General features: G+C 40.8%; 1 protein-coding gene across 1 annotated transcript; it reads right to left on the bottom strand.

Moving 5' to 3' along the window:
* Positions 1 to 1,053: 1,053 nt before the first annotated feature.
* On the bottom strand, positions 1,054 to 16,399 carry CKB (creatine kinase B). Its single transcript, XM_032237395.1, has 8 exons — positions 16,323 to 16,399; positions 14,389 to 14,602; positions 12,143 to 12,297; positions 9,769 to 9,901; positions 8,140 to 8,311; positions 5,515 to 5,638; positions 3,476 to 3,665; positions 1,054 to 1,446 (listed from the first exon to the last, which is right to left on the bottom strand). The coding sequence occupies exons 2-8, from the start codon at positions 14,579 to 14,581 to the stop codon at positions 1,268 to 1,270; spliced, it is 1,146 nt and encodes a 381-aa protein (XP_032093286.1). The 5' UTR covers positions 14,582 to 14,602; positions 16,323 to 16,399; the 3' UTR covers positions 1,054 to 1,267.
* Positions 16,400 to 17,600: the final 1,201 nt, after the last annotated feature.

Genomic DNA, 17,600 nt, shown 5'->3' on the forward strand with positions numbered 1-17,600 from the left:
TAAGAGTTTAAGTGGATCCAGTGTAAGAGATGCAAGGTTTGGACTAGTGCCCTTTTTAAATCAATTCTACTTCTTTGGAAGTCTTGTATCAGCCATGGGTCTTTACAGCCTCCCTTCTGATCCATTTGAGCAATCCATATGACTCAGAATTTCTTCTAAGAGACACCAAATGGACAGTGGGGGATATTCCCAGGATGCTAACCATCAGCAATGATCAATGACATAATTGCACCATCTTTGTTAAAAAGTCAATCCCTTGGCACTCATTAGACATGAGCAAGAAATAGAAGATAGTTGGAAGAAAAATCCAGCAGCTATAGATATGCTTATGTAATACATCCAGTGAGATAGGCAGCAAATACAAATGTAACAAATATTCATATAATCATTTAGTAAACTGGTTGCATGAGTTTAGGCCTTGTCCTCTTCTCAGCTCACCAAATAGAAATATTGTTTGTGCAACATTCGACTCTATCTGCAGAAAGTTTTTCTGACACAGGAGAACAAGAAAAAAAGCATCTGTTTTAAGGAATGCAGACAGGAGCTATTTCTCCTATTCTTCTCCCCCCACCTCTATAATGGGACTGGTCACCACAGAGTAAAAGAATATTGGATAAACATGGTATACATGGTGTCCATCCTATACGGGGTGTGTGGAGAGCAATAGGAAAAATCCTTCAGTTCAGAACCCTTCAATGATGAACATTTTCTGACTGGAAATAGACCAAAACAACAACTCACACAAATACCACAGATGTTTTTGTGATCCTAAGATTAGCCTGCAGAATTCTTAAGACAGACATGCTGACTAGGAAGTTCTGGGAGTTTACGTTCACACATCTTAAAGCTGTCAAGTTTTTTTTTAAAGAAGCTCTCTCTCTCTAGACGTTGGCCCCACTCATGGTGGTCATTTGACATATCGCGTAGTCTCTGCTGTTTCTTAGAATCTTCTTACAGCTCCTGCAGCTTTAAGGCAACTTTACGATTGTAGCTTTAGCTACCTTATTATTCTTTTTTAACCCAATAACAAAATCAAGATACTTTTCAGGCCAAATGAAGTTTTATTTCAGTTTCTCAGTGATATTTCAGCCATCAAAAAAATAAACTCTAACACATGTGGATGGAAGACTTTCTACAATGTTACTAAGTGGGAAAATCTCTTTTGACTCCATGATTTTGATCGGAGCGTCATCTTATTTTGTGTGTATATATAATTCATCCAATAAGTTAGGAAGAAGCATGAGGAGCTAGAACATTAAAGTGCTTTTCATTTCTGAGCTGGAATCAAATCATTAATGCACTGGCCCTTTTCAAGGCGTTTCTCCATTTCAATCAACAGCTTTACTCCATCCACTACCATCTGCACCAGCTCTACTTCAGAGAAGCCCAGACGGTCAGCGTTGGAGATATCAAAGACTCCTCCCACAGCTGCTGTGTCCACACCACCTAAAACAAACCAAAACAGAAGTTAGGAACCCAAATTAAACGCTCTAGGATACAAGGAATACATTGTTAAGTTGGGATAAGAATTCAAATTCAAATAATTACGGTAAACAAACAAACAAACACACACACACACACACACACACACACTTTATTCCAGCATGTTTGAACAGCGCTACTTTACAAGCATCCAGTCAGCATGTTTATCTTAAAAATTCTGCAGGATTGTCTTAACATCACAAAATGAGGATTAAATCCAATTAAACTGCTTATCTGGATGTGCCTCCTTTCAAACAGCTTCTAGTAAGAAAAAGCAGCATGTAGTGCCTAAATTCCAGAAGTCAATTGGGCATGTGAGCTATCGGGCACTAAGGGAGTGTCTGATATCATTTGGGCCATGCCTTTGAAATATCAGACATCAAAACTAAACTGCCTTAGACAAGACCATCTCACCTCCACAACAATATAGCACAATGGTCTTGAAAAGTCAGGTTTTTTTAGTAGACTCTACTTGCCAGATAGGGTCATCCCTGCTATGAGAAAGAATGCAACACTATAAATTGGATCAGGTTCCTTTTTCTTGTATTATCACAATCTACCACCAGCAGAGCCTAAAGTATTTGGGTTTTGTAGCAGTTCTGAGGTCCAGTCCTAAACAGCCACCCTTCATGCATCACTGGAGTGATTTCTCAGAATGAAGGACACCGTGAAAGAACCCACAGAGGCTCCCTGAATAATGTAGCCATCAAAACTACCTCGCAACATGGCATAGAGCCTAGTTGCCTGTTTACCTTTGATACCACTGCTTACTATCTGCCTGGCTAATTTAATCTGGCTGGGGTGTCCAGCATTACAGATTCCTTCAGTTAAACAGTATCAGGATGCCAGAAGCTTTGTAGCAGCACTTGCTCTGCAGAATAAGGTTGCCCCTGAGATCTGGATGGCTCTTGCGCTACTAGTGTTTCAATGGGTCTTCACCCAAGAGTGGGTGGAAGCCCCTGGACTCTTTCTTTCCATTCCAGTCAGTTTCTGTCATCTTGCTATCTTTTATTTCTTATTCTTAACTGTTTTAGTGTTTATTTGTAAGCCACCAAGAGTCATTGGGAGTTGACTCTTGACAAACTAGGTATAAAGATAGTGATAAACAGATCCTGATGCCTAACTAGTGTGAACAGCAGGGGTGGGTTGCTGCCGGCGTTACTGCCAGTTCACCGTACGCATGTGCCTATAAACTGTTCTGCGTATGCGCAGAACATTAAAATAGGAGTAAAATAGGAGTAAAAAACATGCTGACAATGGCATGGGTGACTACATGGTAGCAACCGACCTCTGGTGAACAGCACTGCTAACAACTCAGGAAGGCAAAAAAAATCATCTTCCTGTCTTGAGTGGGGATTCAGCCCCATGGACTCAGAGAGCAAATTCCTTTGGGCAGCTACATTGAGGCTACAGAATCCCCAGAATTCTTGGCCAAAAATCTGCCTAATGTCTGCTAAGTCTTCAAAGTTGAGGACTGTTGCAATGAGATTCTAGGACAATCTGTGCTTAACTATTAATATCTTGGCTCTGCTGAATAAGTATCAGTCAGATGGCATTTGCCAACTGGAGGGGCAGAAATGTTTTTTAAATACAGATAGAGGTATGACATTTTTCAAAATTAGGAATGTCGCCCAAAGCCAAATTCTAATTGTTAGAGAAAAAGAAACTGATTATAACTCAAAGTGATGCTAGGATCTTGCACTTAGTAGCTTTTTCATGAAAAAAATATTCCCTGCATATAAAAGCAAGATTGAAAGGGAATATTTATCTTTAAAAAATCTGTATCAAAGACTCATTTCTTTGTACTATGGCCTTCCCCCAACCATTTTGTTTAAACTTTTTGTTACATTTTAAAATGCCTTTCAGAAGTTGTTTAAATGGGTTTTATTGTACGTTTTATCATTTATATATAATCTGGCCCATGAATCCTGGACAGAATGATTGACCAATTTCAAACAAATAAAACAAGCACCACCCATGCTTCCTTTCTCACCTGTACCACGTTTCTGCAGCCTAAGCCTCTTGAGGACATCTCCAAATTTCTCATGTTTGCTAAGATTCGGCAATTTAACATGAACTCCCGCTCGGAGACCTGTGCCAAGGTTGGATGGGCAAGTCAAGATATATCCCAGATGGGAATTCCACATATATTCATAGTTTTGGGATTTGAAGAGTGATTCAAGCTAGAGAGAAATACAGATAGTTATAAAAAGCTTCATTTCACAAGTTGAAGAAAACTGAACAACACAACTTAAAGACATCTGCAGATTCTGATGTTAAATAATGTCAGCTCTAAAGCTGGCCTGACTGAGGCCATTTTGAGACTTCAGCACTGACGTATTGTAGAGGAGGGACAGGGAGGGGAGATAGTTGGGGTTTGTAGTCAAAACAAAATACTTTCTCTTAGGAACCAAGGACATTCCTGCAGATGCTCAGGAGGAGGGGACTGGAGTCATCACCTAGCAACTGGACAGTATCCTGATTGGACCACGTGACTGTTTTGAGAAAGTGAAAAACTTTTACTTTTAATTAGGTGAAAACTGTGGGAATTGTCAGAATAGGTTTTCACCAGCCGTATATGATATATCCAATAGACTTATGCTTTGAGGAATTCAGTAGTTTTGTTTGCTAAGGGTATGTTACTTGGAACCCTGACAAATTATGGCCAGCACATTTATATGAGCTCAGACAAGAATCAAGGTAAAAATAATTGAATCTTTGGCATTCATATACAACAATCAGTGGCTCAGCAGTGGGATTGCCATGATCATATAAAAGATTGCTGAATGAGATTGTTAACCCCTTGGGTGAAGGTAGTTTAGTTCTTTCAGTTCCCATACATAAGTGGAGCCAGCACTATACACTAAGAGTGAGACATGCAGCAAGGTTCTTCATGAAAAGTAGGTCTCCCACTCTGCATTTCTTCAAAGTAGAACCTCAACTTGATGGAAAGTAACACTATTGGCATAGGATGGCCCAAATTAAGGTCTCTGGGTTATATGAAGACGTCAAATATTTGGTGCAACCTGCAGAGTTGATTCAAAGACTGCCACCAAAATGTAACCCTTTTAATATGCCATATTATATATGCCATATATAGAATAATATGTATGGGAAGTAAATTATATCACATTATTTCTGAACTTAAATGATCAAAAGTACTATTTTCCCTCCTTTCTGTCTGACCATTTGCTGAAATGCAGTTCCCATTATACTAGAAATGCAGTTCCCAGTATACTAGAAAGTAAACAGAGCACATACATACAAAGCAAATACAATTTAGAGCTTCTTGTTTTATCCCTAATAGATGGATAGGGCTAATATACTTTCATCTTAAATGAATGAAAGATGAAATTTTGATTCTGAGATTCACTTATTGCTATTTCTTTACTATTTGTATTATCATTTTGGGCACCCTAATGTGCCCAGAGGATACAGGAAATTACTGTATAGATTAAAATAATTAAAGAGATTTCTATTAAAGAGACCTCAACTATGGTGGCATACTACAGCACTGACACCATTATGTTAGAAATGTTCGAAAGAGCAATGGCCAAACCTCATTATAAGCTATGCTGGGACTGGAGATATGCTGGGACTAGCCCTCTCTGCTATTGGAAACTCATTTCTGAAGTTGCATATAACTATCTTTTAGTACAAGACAGGCAACTGAGTTGGAGAATGGCTTAAATCTGCAAGTCATTCAAGATTTCTGGCCAGAGACATAAGGGAATATATACATTATACATCACTATTATTTGGCCTCTATTTTTTCAATAAACAGGGAGAGTGATATTCAAGAAGTCTCCAGGACAGGAAGGATCTGTATTTTTACTTTCAAGCTCACTGTACTGCTACTTCTGCCTAAACAGATAATTCGAAACCATTATCATCACTACATCCTGATATATGTTTGCCCTAAAGTCTGTACTGTATTTAAATCAGCACTTTGAGTTGGATATTGTAGAGAAGGTTGCACCAACTTAGATCCTGGGGCAAAGTTCACATGCCTCCATTACCAATTATATTTACCTGGGTTAGCCCAGAACAGAAACGAGCAAAAACCTCTTTCATATTTCCACCTTTTTGCATGGAAATAATTCTAAGGTGATCTTCCTCATTGATCCACACAAGGAAAGTCTTATTGTCATTATGCCTAAGAAGACAAAAAAACAAGTAAGCTCCACACTCCTTTAACTCAAGCATAGAATAAACATATATTACATACCAAAAAAGCTTCCAAATGATATTTTGTACCTTCTGATTGAGCTCATATAGTTGCTCTGCTGTGGCCATATATATATATTACAACTACTGTATACTCATTGCTATGATTTTTAACTGAACAAAATGCTACATCACAGGGAATAATTTTTGAACCAAGATACCTCAAATGGACTACAAAATCCAGGACCCATGACTCCCAAGACAATGAAATTTGGGGAAGTTATGGCTGCTTCAGTGTTATTGGTTGCTGCTGCTGTTGCAGTTTCAATGTCCCATGACAGTTTCCCAGCCAGTCTTGCAATCCCTTCTTCTTTCCCCACCCAACATCAGACACCTGCTTGCTGGAAGGGAAGGGGATTTCAAATACTTCTTGCTAGATTCCCACTAGGAATCTCAATGGGGAAGCTAGCAGGAATTCAGAAGTCCCTCCTGCTCCCATTGCATTTTTGCCCACACTTGGATCCTTCTGTTTCTCTGAAAGGTAAGGAAATATCTCTGAAACACTGATTCAATAGGGCACAAAGTTGCCTAGTAGATTAACAAAATATACCAAGCACTTCCAAGCTTGTAACTATAAATGGGAAATCTGCACTCGCTACAAGTATGCATTTGTTCAGAAATGAGTATACCAATAGTGAGGTATAGCAATAGCACTTATATACTTTACAGCTCTAAGCGGTTTAGAGTCAGCATATTGCTCCCAACAATCTCGGTCCTCATTTTACCGACGTTGGAAGGATGGAAGGCTGAGTCAACCTTGAGCAGGTGAGAATTGAACCCCTGACAGTCAGCAGAATTAGCCTGCAACACTACATTCTAACTGCTGTGCCACCATTGCTCCTTGGAATGTTACGCTGCCCAAGAATAATCAGTCATCAAACAATTCTTTCATCAGAATGTAAAATCAATCCATTAGGAGATCATGAATACATACAACAAATGAAGGTATACATTAACTGTCAGTGAAACAACATTATCTACATTGATAAAGGTGTGCATAGTGTGGTGATATTTGCATGTAATGTTCCAAGGAATAGAGAAAATGGGAAAATAATAATACAGCCCAGGTTCAATTCCCAGTAAGGGTATGGCTAGCTGATGAGAGCTAAATAGCTTGAAATAGATCTATACTAGTCTCTTTCAAATTTGTTGGATATTTTGGGTCACTAGTTACTATCACTAGTTATAATTGTCTCCCAGAGCTCAGTAGTAGTAGGTTACTGAAACCACCTATATAGAGGAACAAATTGCCACAATTTTTTAAACAATCAACAAGCATTGTTGAACAGACAGACAATAAATCCTTGAGTTTACAAATTAATGATGGAAGAAAACTGTTAGATGTGAATGAGACTTTATGCATGGGGATTTTAATCATTTTACTCATTTAAAATAGCAAATTGCATATAATACATTAAAATGAAGTATATCAAGTGAAATTCATTAAAATGAAGTATATCAAACATTTACTATTTTAATATTACCAGTATTAAGTGCCATTTATATATTCATTTCAAAGCTCTTTTTTATTTAATCCAAAATGAATTTGAAAAGATAATTGTAGCGAGTTTGCTTTTGAACAAATATTTCTAAATTTATTTGTTTACAATTTTATTCGTTTTAAAAAAAAATTAGTTTGACTTGATATAACACTGATTTCGTTGTTGTCTTGGGTGACATCTGTGAAAAAAATTCAGGTGCTCAGGCATGAAAATGTGCCGCTCAAACACTATACTTTTCTGCCCACACTGAATGATTTGAATTTAATACATAATGAATGAAACCTGAACTGGAAAACAAACATGAGAAGAAAGAACGAACAGGTTAGGGTAAAGAACCTGAAAAAGTCATGGTTGGATAGAATAAATGAGGTCTTGAGAAAGCAACAGGTAAGAAGTTTAAAGAACAAAAGGTTCTTTAAAGCGTGAAAGGATTGTTTACAAGGACAGAAAGGAAAGAAGAGAAATAATTAATGATGTTAATATAAGCTAGCTTTAATTATGTTTCCTTATATCATGCCCTTAACTTCTTTGGTTAACGCCAAGTTATAGTGACAAGTATATGTTATTTTGCACTGTTAGGATTTTTATTTTTTTTAAAAACCAATTTCATCAAAAAAAATGGGCCAAGAGAGATAATTCAAGTTAATTCTGCATCTTATCAGCATTCTGCATGTTATCTTATCAGGTAACATGAGCTGCATCTTAAGTTAAAAGCACTTCTGTCTTCCAGCAAGCCTCTAGTATGTTAAATGATACATCTTGCTGATCAACTCATTGACCAGTTTCACGTATAGTTGTAATCCACAATATTGTGAAGTCACCTTTGAATAAGTCACAACTGGATGGCTATAAGAATTTATAAATCACAATATCAAGGTTAAATGAATGGCTCAATATTCAAGATGCAACTTTGCTTGGCAACACTCACCAGATGCCCCTTCCATCAGGCCAGTCACGGGCCATTCCAGAAGCCAAGAGCAAAGGGGAAACAGGTTTATCAAAAAGGAAGTGATCATCAATGAGCTGCTGCTGTTCGGCGTCTGTCATATTCTTCAAAGCATAGTACTTCCCACTGAAGTCCCCTTCCAGGCTGGCCAAAGCTGAAGGAAGAATAGCAAGGCTTGTAGCATTGAGATGGTTTTAAATGATCCTATTTAATAGAATATGCATATTCTGGCCTACCATTCATTAATGCCAAGACAGCAAAATAGGTAGTTTCAGCCAGACATGCTAACTTTTAACAATTCTCTAGCAGAGCAAGGCACTGGCTGTTTTCCAGAGTCTTGTGGCAGGAATGGGAGGAAGAATGCACCCTTCGCTCAATGTATCTGCTTTTTAGCTGCTCCATTAATTAAAGTGCAGTTATTTGATACTCATGAAGTAGTATTTATTTTCAGGAACTTCTTCCAGCAGGATTATCTGCAAAGCATGCTCATGTTAAGATGGTGGCTGCAACAATGTGTTTAAAGCTCCACACATGAGAACACTTTAAAAACCTGGAGGAGTTGTAACTGTAGTTACTCTGTTTCCCTTGCGTTTACTTGAATAAAGGGAAACAGAGTAACTACAGTTCAATTTTCTGCTGCAGGCAAGACTTTTCAAAGGTGCATTGAGCTACAGGTATGGTACAGCTTTCTAGCTGACCCAAAAGAGCTTAATATGAAACAACCAAGAGATAGTTCAATTATACTCACCAAGTGAATTGTTAAACAAAGCAGGTAGTCCTTAATTTATGACAATTGAGACAAAAATCTTGGTTGTTAAGCGAAGGAGTTAAGTGAGATATCATGGGACTGCCCACATGACTGCTTTGCTCAATGACTGCAATCCCAACACTCATGGTTGGGATTGTTAAGTGATTGCACAGGTGATTAAGTAGATAGTATCCCAAATAAAGAGTGTGGAGTGCTTGGGGAATAGGGAAGCCATGGGAGGCTTTGCTCAGGAGCTGAAAATCCTCCCTGCCCATATCCAAACAGGATTTTCAACCCAAGTACAGTGATGCTTACATATGTTATGCACTAGGCCTCCCTCCCTTATCTGGGGCATCTCATGCTTCCTACCATACCATGCACTTTGCTTAGTTTTCAGCTCCATCTTGTCTCTGGCTGAAAAATCTATCTACCAAAGGAGTTCAGCTCTCCTCCATGTGCAGAAGAGAATTCATTCAGTGGTATGCAAAGACGGGGCTGAAATCTATAGGATTTTAGCTCCATTTCTGAACCCCAATAAAAGAGTTCAGCTCTTCGGGAGGCAGCCCTTTCAGCCAGCCCCTCACCTGGAGCTAGAGGGAGTCCTCTCAGCAGGAGCGGTGATGCAACATTTTGTGATGTCTGGATGTGCTGTATGGCCATAAAGCACCCTTTCGGAAGCCATAATTCCAGATCATTGTTAAAACAAACACTTTGTAAGTTAAGGACTACCAACAATGCAAAAGGCAAGGGTAGTTCTATCCTATTATATAGCTACCTGTTCTTTTTGATTATCAAATTGTCATCAGGATTGAGACCAATTCTACCTGTTTTGGGGTTTGTACACAAGCAATGCTGAATTTTACCTTCCACAGAAAGTTTTTCAATTGCACGTCTCTCTCCTCTGCTACAGTGGGGAGGCAGACAGAAGCCACGAATGCTCCTACCAGTTCGGACACGTGAACTCAGAACATAGTTGGGGTCCAAATCATCACCACCCTAATAAAAGGAAAGAGCTTCATCATAGTAGTAAGAAATCCAATAGCAAATTCCATCTAGACTTACTCTGCAAATGAAAGGCAAACTCAGAGTTACATTGTACACCTTATTTTTAAAGGCAAGTGCTATTAAATCTGTACTTTCATTGTCCTTCCATACCCTTTAATTAAAATTTAATCAATTTAAATTTAATCAAGGAGAGAAGTAACCTAGAATTAAGGAGTAACTTCCCAACAGTGAGGACAATAACTGGTGGAACAGCTTTGCCTTCAGAAGTTGTGGATGTTTAATCACTGAGGTTTTTAAGAGGAGACTGGACAGCCATTTTTCTTAAATGGTCTCCTGCTTGAGCTGGGGGATGGACTAGAAGACCTCCAAAGTCTCCTCTGGCTCTATTCAGATTGGTTTATTGATTTCCCTGTACAAATTGCAGCCAATACCCTGTTCCCAACTGCTTCTACTTCAGTCTTTTATTACAACCAGCCTTGCTGCTGATAAACAGCACCATTCCATAATTTTCCTAGCAGATGCATTAAGCAAGTTCAGTACTTATGCTGAAAGAAGCATTTTAAACCAACTCTTGTCATTCCTACAGATAAAGGAAGTGTGAGATATTGTTATGTAGAGAGAAAAGCCCATTTTTAGGGAGCATCTCCATTCTGGAAATGGGATACTGGCAATCAAGGGCTTACTTTAGAGGCAAAAATGTGCCATAAGTGTGCTGCAGGGGCTTGAAAACAGGTAAAGTTTCAATTTGCTTCCTTACTATTAGTCCTGTCCTTGAATTGAGTCTTAATACATCTGGAGGGCACTGGAGGAAAATCAGAGCATCAATTCATTAATCTCTCCGGACTTTCTTCCATGAACAGGAAAGCTCAGCTCATTAGCCATGGCCAATTACTTTTTTATACTGACACAGTGTTAGAATACTCTTCAATCCTACATTCCATGATGAAAGTGACTTATCCATCTCCACTACTAGGAATAAAGGACTGAATAAGTCAATTTATCATGTTCATTGCCCAAAGGATTCTAAATGAATGTTCAGGGTCCAGACAAACATTCACACTCAGACTAATAGAGTTGAAAGGGACCTTGTAAGTCATCTAGTCCAACCACCCACCCATCCAAGCAAGAGACCCTACACCATTTCTGACAGATGGCAGCCCAGTCTCTTCTCGAAATGATGAGCTCCCACAACTTCTGAAGGCAACTTCCGCTCCATTGGCTGATTGTTTTCACTGTCGGAAAAGTTTTCATTTCCAGGTTGAATCTCTCCTTGTTCAGTTTCCATTATTCCTTGTCTGGCCTTCAGGTACTTTGGAAAATAGTTTGACCCCCTCCTCTCTGTGGCAGCCCCTCAAATATTAGAAGAGTAGTATCACGTCCCCCCTGGTTCTTTCCTTCATTAACTAGCCATGCCCAGTTCTTGTAAATGTTCTTTATATATTTTAGTCATTTGATCCCTAATCATCTTAATTGCTCTTTTCTGCACTCTTTCTAGAGTCCCAACTTCTTTTTTATAGTGCGGTGACCAAAAATGGATGCAGTACTCAAAGGCTTTATAAAGTGGTATTTTGGTACCTCACTTGATCTTGATTGTATCCCTCTGTTAATGCAATTTAGGATTGCATTGGCTTTTTTGACTGCCGCTGCACACTGCTGACTCAATTTTTAATTGGTTGTCCACTAAGACTCCAATTTCCTCTCATTCTTTCCTGAAGAATTTGATCTTTTTACACATGAGAAAGAAACCTAATAGTGGGGCTTAAGCCAATCCTAAACATGCCTGTGCAATTTCTATTATAACTCTTTAACAACAGGAATCTATTAACATCTTGAAACTGGCAATATAAATTGCAGCCTTCATAAATGTCATTCAGTAAACATATTCCATTGCTGCAGAAATAATTCTAGGTAAGGATAGTTTTTAACATGCCCTTCCAGATGTGAATAAGACGGTACAGCATCAAAAGAATAAGTTAGCAATTTTGTAATATTTGCCAATAAAGGGGAATATGTATAGTTCAGGGTTGAAATGAGGGGTCTCTGATGCTCTTTCAGCTTGTTTTCTTGCAGATGTTTCATTACTCTAACTAGGTACATTATCAGTACTAGTTGACCAGCACTGGTGATGGTACCTAGTTAGGGTAATGAAACATCTGCAAGAAAACAAGAAAGCTGAGAGATAACCAAGGATCCCTCCATAAATATCTGCTTCTTTTTAAAAGACTTATCTACCTCCAGGTTATCAGCATTCAAGTCAGTCTTATGTTGATCCGTAGGTTTGTAGCCTCCATGTCGATCTTCAATAACTGGGTCAAAGAGGTCACAGAATGTGTCATACGATTCCTCATCACCAGCTACGCATCCTACTGTCTTAATGAAGGGATGGCCTACAGGAATTAACAAGCCAGGTGAGCTTTGGTTTGGATAATGCTTCAGTTCCATTCTAGCATTTGGCATGTCCACTCAAACATATTAGATTTTGCATGTCATTAGCTTTATAAAATATAAAGACATTTTTGATGCACCATGAGTTCTCTGTTTAATTAGACTTTGTAGTTTGCTCATAGGTTTGTGTGAATGCAGCACATTTAAACTCTCTTTCGTGTGTGTGTGTGTGTGTGTGTGTGTGTGTGTGTGTGTGTGTGTGTAAAGGATTGCTGCTTTGAATAATTGGTTTTCCCTGAATGCTCCAGAATTAGGCAAACCTAAAACCTTAGTTTCCATTAATCTGTGTTTTATTATTATAAAAATGCATAGAACTATATATTTTCTGTGTAGGTATCAAACATCTACACAGGTGGGTCCAAATTCTACAACCAGCACACACATTAGTCAAACTGAAAATGGTTCTTTTTGGCAAAAACCATTCTGCAACACATACTTTTGCAAAATAGAATCACAGGAAAATAAGCACCAAGATGGGGTGAAAGCAACTCCATTTTCTCACCAGAGAAATATTCTTTAGACTTTGAAATTCTGAGATTTCAAGCAGGGCTAATTTCTCTAACCTACCAACCCTCCAAGTGTGAAACTACCATTATCCTTAATCTGCTAGCCAATGGTTCCCATGGGCATTTTAAAGTAATCTGTCTGGAGGGTACCAGGTTGAGGAAGATTGTAATAATCTCTGAAAAAAAATCACCAATCAATTTCATAATAAACCAGATACTTCTCTTCTGGCAATGCCATCCCTTAATGGACCAATTTCAGGCCTACAGGAAAGTTGCCTAATGCTCAGAAATCACTAAAATTAATGCAATCATTATTTATCAAATTTAAATACCATCCATCTCACTCTCATTATCACATAGAGACTAAGCATCTCTGAAGATGGTCACATTTTCATCAGAGATCATTATCAAATTATAATTCATCAGTCACGGATGCAGTCACGGATTTTATAACATTCACAAGTTTCCTATCTGGTCCACAACAAATGGCTTCCCAAGTGACTCCATAAAACTTGCAAACAAAACGTCAAGACTAGAGTCATCTCTAAAATGTAAGACTGTTGACCACAGAGACTCCATTTATCCCTATTGTTTTCATTCACATGTATTCAGCAGCCTATTTCTAGAAGTAGCCCATAGCAGCTATCACGACTATGAGAGACCTTATCACTTAATTCAACCATCTTGTTAATGCTAGTGTTACCTTCATCACATCTAACAGTTCCGAATGTTTCCAAGGAACAAAGGGCATAAAAGCAATTTTAAAAGCTCTATTATACACTACAGTTAACCTCAATTAACCACCATTTCATCTAAACCAGGCTTGTTTCAGCCATTTTGCATTTTCCTAGCCACAGCTGATTTCATGCCTGAGCAAAAAGTCTGTATCTGCATTAGCCACGTTCACCAGCTCAGGGCTTTGGCAGGATTATCAACCCTGTTATCCAAATGACGTCTTACAAGAAAAAGGACTGTCTATCTCACAATTTCTATCTCAGATTCAGGATTAGACCATCAGCTACATGGCTCTTGGAGGAACTTGACTATGGATGTTCTCACTGCAAGGCAATTTTTTTAATTATTAAAGGTGCCAGTTCAATACTGCTAGAGAGCAACAGGAAACATGCAGTAATATCCCTACTATTAAGATCTGCTCCTACTTTATTTGCCAAAGAGAAGCTAGATTTTTTAATCAGATTCATTTTAACAACTACAGTTGTAAATTATATTCATTTAGAAGTAGGGCTCCCTGGGAGAGGAAGGGAGTTTCTCATTCAACAATATTTAAGGGTGGAGGGAAACTGGCAGAAGAAATCAATAGGTTTGTATTTGTCAGTAAATAAAGTCATTCTGGTTGCAATCAAGATTCTGCACAAACACTTTGTGCAATTTTTAAAAAAATGTAATACTCTTGAGGTTGCAAGGAGATTCTCACAGATAGCAGTGGTTTTTTTTTTAAAGCAGCACGGCACTTCCTTGTTAAATGAGGAACAGGCAGAAATTAAATGAGCAGCCATTTTCCTTTACCTGGGTTGTCCACTCCGGTCTGAATACAATCATCCACGGTAAATCCACTAGAAGTCTGTTTACCCCTCAGCTTTGTATATAACTCCAAGGTCAGAATGGAAGCCATGTGATTGTTATGGAGACTCAGGTCTGGATATTCATCTTCTGCAGAGTAATTCATCTTGGAAAGATTGTGGCTGTTTGAGAAGGGCATAACTGGCCTGTCCGAAAGGAGCTAAGGAAGGGACAGAAAGAAAAAGGAGAGGGAAAACATCATTTTGCCTCCTGCAAGGTCTTCCCTTAGCTTCAATTGTACAGGGGAAAAATGGCAGGTGGGGAGCAAGGTCACCTTGCAGTCTCTTCCTGACCTGCTCCATTCAACACTTTGTCTGCAGAGCACCTGCAATTGTGGAGGGTTGCCAAATATTACTCAAATCCTCCCCACACCGCTGGCACGCAAGCTGGGCCAGTACTAAGAGGCTTGCCCCAAGGTCAAGGTGCTCTAAGTGGGGCCGAGCAACCAGGAATAGGAAGCCAGCCACCTAACTTCCCTCCCTCCCTGCCCAGGAGCTCCTAAGGGCTTCGCTAAGAACGCCTCCCTCCCAGGAGGTCACCTTCGCCTCGAGATAGCAGACATTTTGCTGCAAAGGCAGAAAGAAACCTAATTCCCTCCCGGTGGGTTTTTTCAGCTACGGGCTTTGCGAAGCCATCCGCCGGCTGCCGGGAGAGCAGAGAGAGATCCCTGCAAAGCAAGCCGAAGGAGGCAGCCAGCCAGCCCTCCATTCTAGCCTCCCACTTCATCGGGGCTGCCTCCTTCCGCGCCCCAGGCACCTTCTCTGTTGCAAAAGAGAAGAGAAGCCGGTTAGGGATGCGCAGCGCTTTGGCACAAACAACCGTAGGAAGAAAGGGCCGCGGGGCTCTGCTCTACCTACGGCTCCTCCATCGGCTCTCCGGGAGAGGCGCTTCGGAAGGAGCAGGTGGCGGCCGCGGCGGAGGGAAAGGGGGAGGGAGGCTTTTTAAGTGGATCGCAAACAGGGCGCTGGCTGCGATGCATCGCAGCCGACCTCCCCCCCCCACCCCGCGCTCTTTCCTTGCTTGCTCAAGCTTCGATCCGGGAAGGGAGCCGCGAAGGTCCCGTTGGCAGTAGCAGCCTCGCTTGAGCGGGCGAGCTGCAGTGCGCGACGGCTCCGGCAAGGCTGGCTATCTGGGGAGCAAATGGCCCGGAGGCAGCAGCGAGTTGGGATGCCTGGCTTGCCGCAACGGGCTTCCCTCTGTAGCTCCCCCCCCCCCGCCGCGAGACGGGACCACCCCTCTTCCCCTACAAGCCCTGCTTTAGAACGGGCGGGCTTTGCCTCCCTCCCTCCCTCCCGAGAAACGGGCTTTCTTTGGGCAACGTCGCCTAAGGAGAAGCAGCCACTCGAAAATGAAACGGGCCAGCATTACGTAACAAACTAAGATGAATGTAGCTAAGCGTTTGCGCGGAAAAAAACCCCAGTTACTCTGATGCTAGGAGCCGTCCGAGCATCGCGCCCCCAGCGAAAGGAGTCCTATTTTTGAAGGGGGTAAAACCCCAGGACCCCCTGCAAGAGCGAAGCCTTCTCTCCAAGCTCGCGCTCGCCTTGGGACACCTCCACATCCTTGGACGTGTCGGTTCCGTCTGTCTCTGTCTCTCTCTCGGTCCAGAAAGAAGCTACAAACGTTGCGGCTTGAGACTAGAACCCGAGTCTCCTTTCCTCTCGCCGGGGCGAGATGCTGGCTTTAAAAGAACGCGCGTTCGCAGACAGAGAGGGGGTGGGGGAGAAAAAAATCACCCTGGTCTTTCGTGCCGTAAAAAAAAATGCCTGCTGGCTTTTGACTCCGAAAAGCAAGAAGACGCCGCAGAGCCGGGCGTCCAGCTCGCCAACTTCAAGCTCTAATCCGAAGGGTGCCCGGCACCGCTTGCCCTGCGCACTTACCGAGACTTTCAGAGGAACCGCGAAAGGAAAGCGCTCTTCGCCTCTTGCAAGTTCCGCCCGAAAGACCTGCCTGAAACGAAGCCTTTCCCTCCACCTTCCCATCCCTTTTATATACAGCCTAAGCCGGCTGCTTATTGGCTGGTATTTATATTCCATTCATTCCATTGGAGATTTGCTCCCAGGGTGGGGAAGACTTCTCGCCTTGTTTGATAGTTAGTGCTCTGGTCCCCCCACTTTGCTGTGGGGCCTCTCCTTGTTAGATGCCCGGCCGTGGAGTGGAGGCTCAGACAGCCACAAAAGGCTTTCAACAAAAGGGGAGTCACTTTTGAAGGCTTTAACTATAGGGAAAGACGAAGGATGCCGTCGCCAGCATCTCCCCCCCCCCTTCTCCTCATCAAAAGGGAATGGAACACCAAATGCCTGGGAATCAGGAAACGGCTGCTGATGCAATTCTTCGGAATAAAGCTTTGCAAATGTGTTTTATTTGTAAAGGGCGAATTGAGACTCGCAGATAGGTGCGATGCATACCTGTTTGAGTCTAGGTGCTTTTTTTCTCCCTTAATTCGCTGTTTTTTCTTCTGCACCCGGTGGAAATGAACACAAGAGCAGTCAGTACAATGGAGAGAAATGCAAGCCAAGAGCTTTGAAGATTTGGTGCTTGGTTGATTGTAAATTCTCTGCGATTGGATTTACATAACAGCTGTGCTAAGGCAGACTTTGTTTAACCGCGATTCATTACTTTGTTGGATTTTCATCCCATAGTAAAGAAAACTGTTACAATTTCTAAGTTTTCGATAGGATTGTTCTGCACTGTATTAGTTTAGCAACTGCCCATAGACTTATCTGCTACTCAGCAGATACATGGAGACTGTAGCTTCCTAGATTCTAGGCCCTGGAGAAGTTTAAGAACTGCAGCCTCAATGTAGGAGATTCCAAACAATTCTAAATTGAGTTCTGCAGATCCACTCTAAACCCATTTCATGTTTGATTGAATATTAAGGCTTAGTACCACAGGAAATAAATATGCATAGGAGTAAATGAGGTTAATTACAACAGGATGAACCCTTTCATGAGTCTAAGATATTTTAAATCTACAAAGATTGTCAAGTAGAATGGAACATGTGCCCATCCTGTTGTTGAACAATTGCCAATTGCCATTGGCCACACTGATGCCATAATTTAGCAACATCAGGAATGCCATGGGTCCTTCATCCCTAAATTTAATTCGGTGAAGTCTTGAATTTATTTCTAAAGACCGTTTGGAAGACAGCCCTACAA

The sequence above is a fragment of the Thamnophis elegans genome, chromosome 1 (assembly GCF_009769535.1).
Source record: "Thamnophis elegans isolate rThaEle1 chromosome 1, rThaEle1.pri, whole genome shotgun sequence".
Lineage (NCBI taxonomy): Eukaryota > Metazoa > Chordata > Lepidosauria > Squamata > Colubridae > Thamnophis > Thamnophis elegans.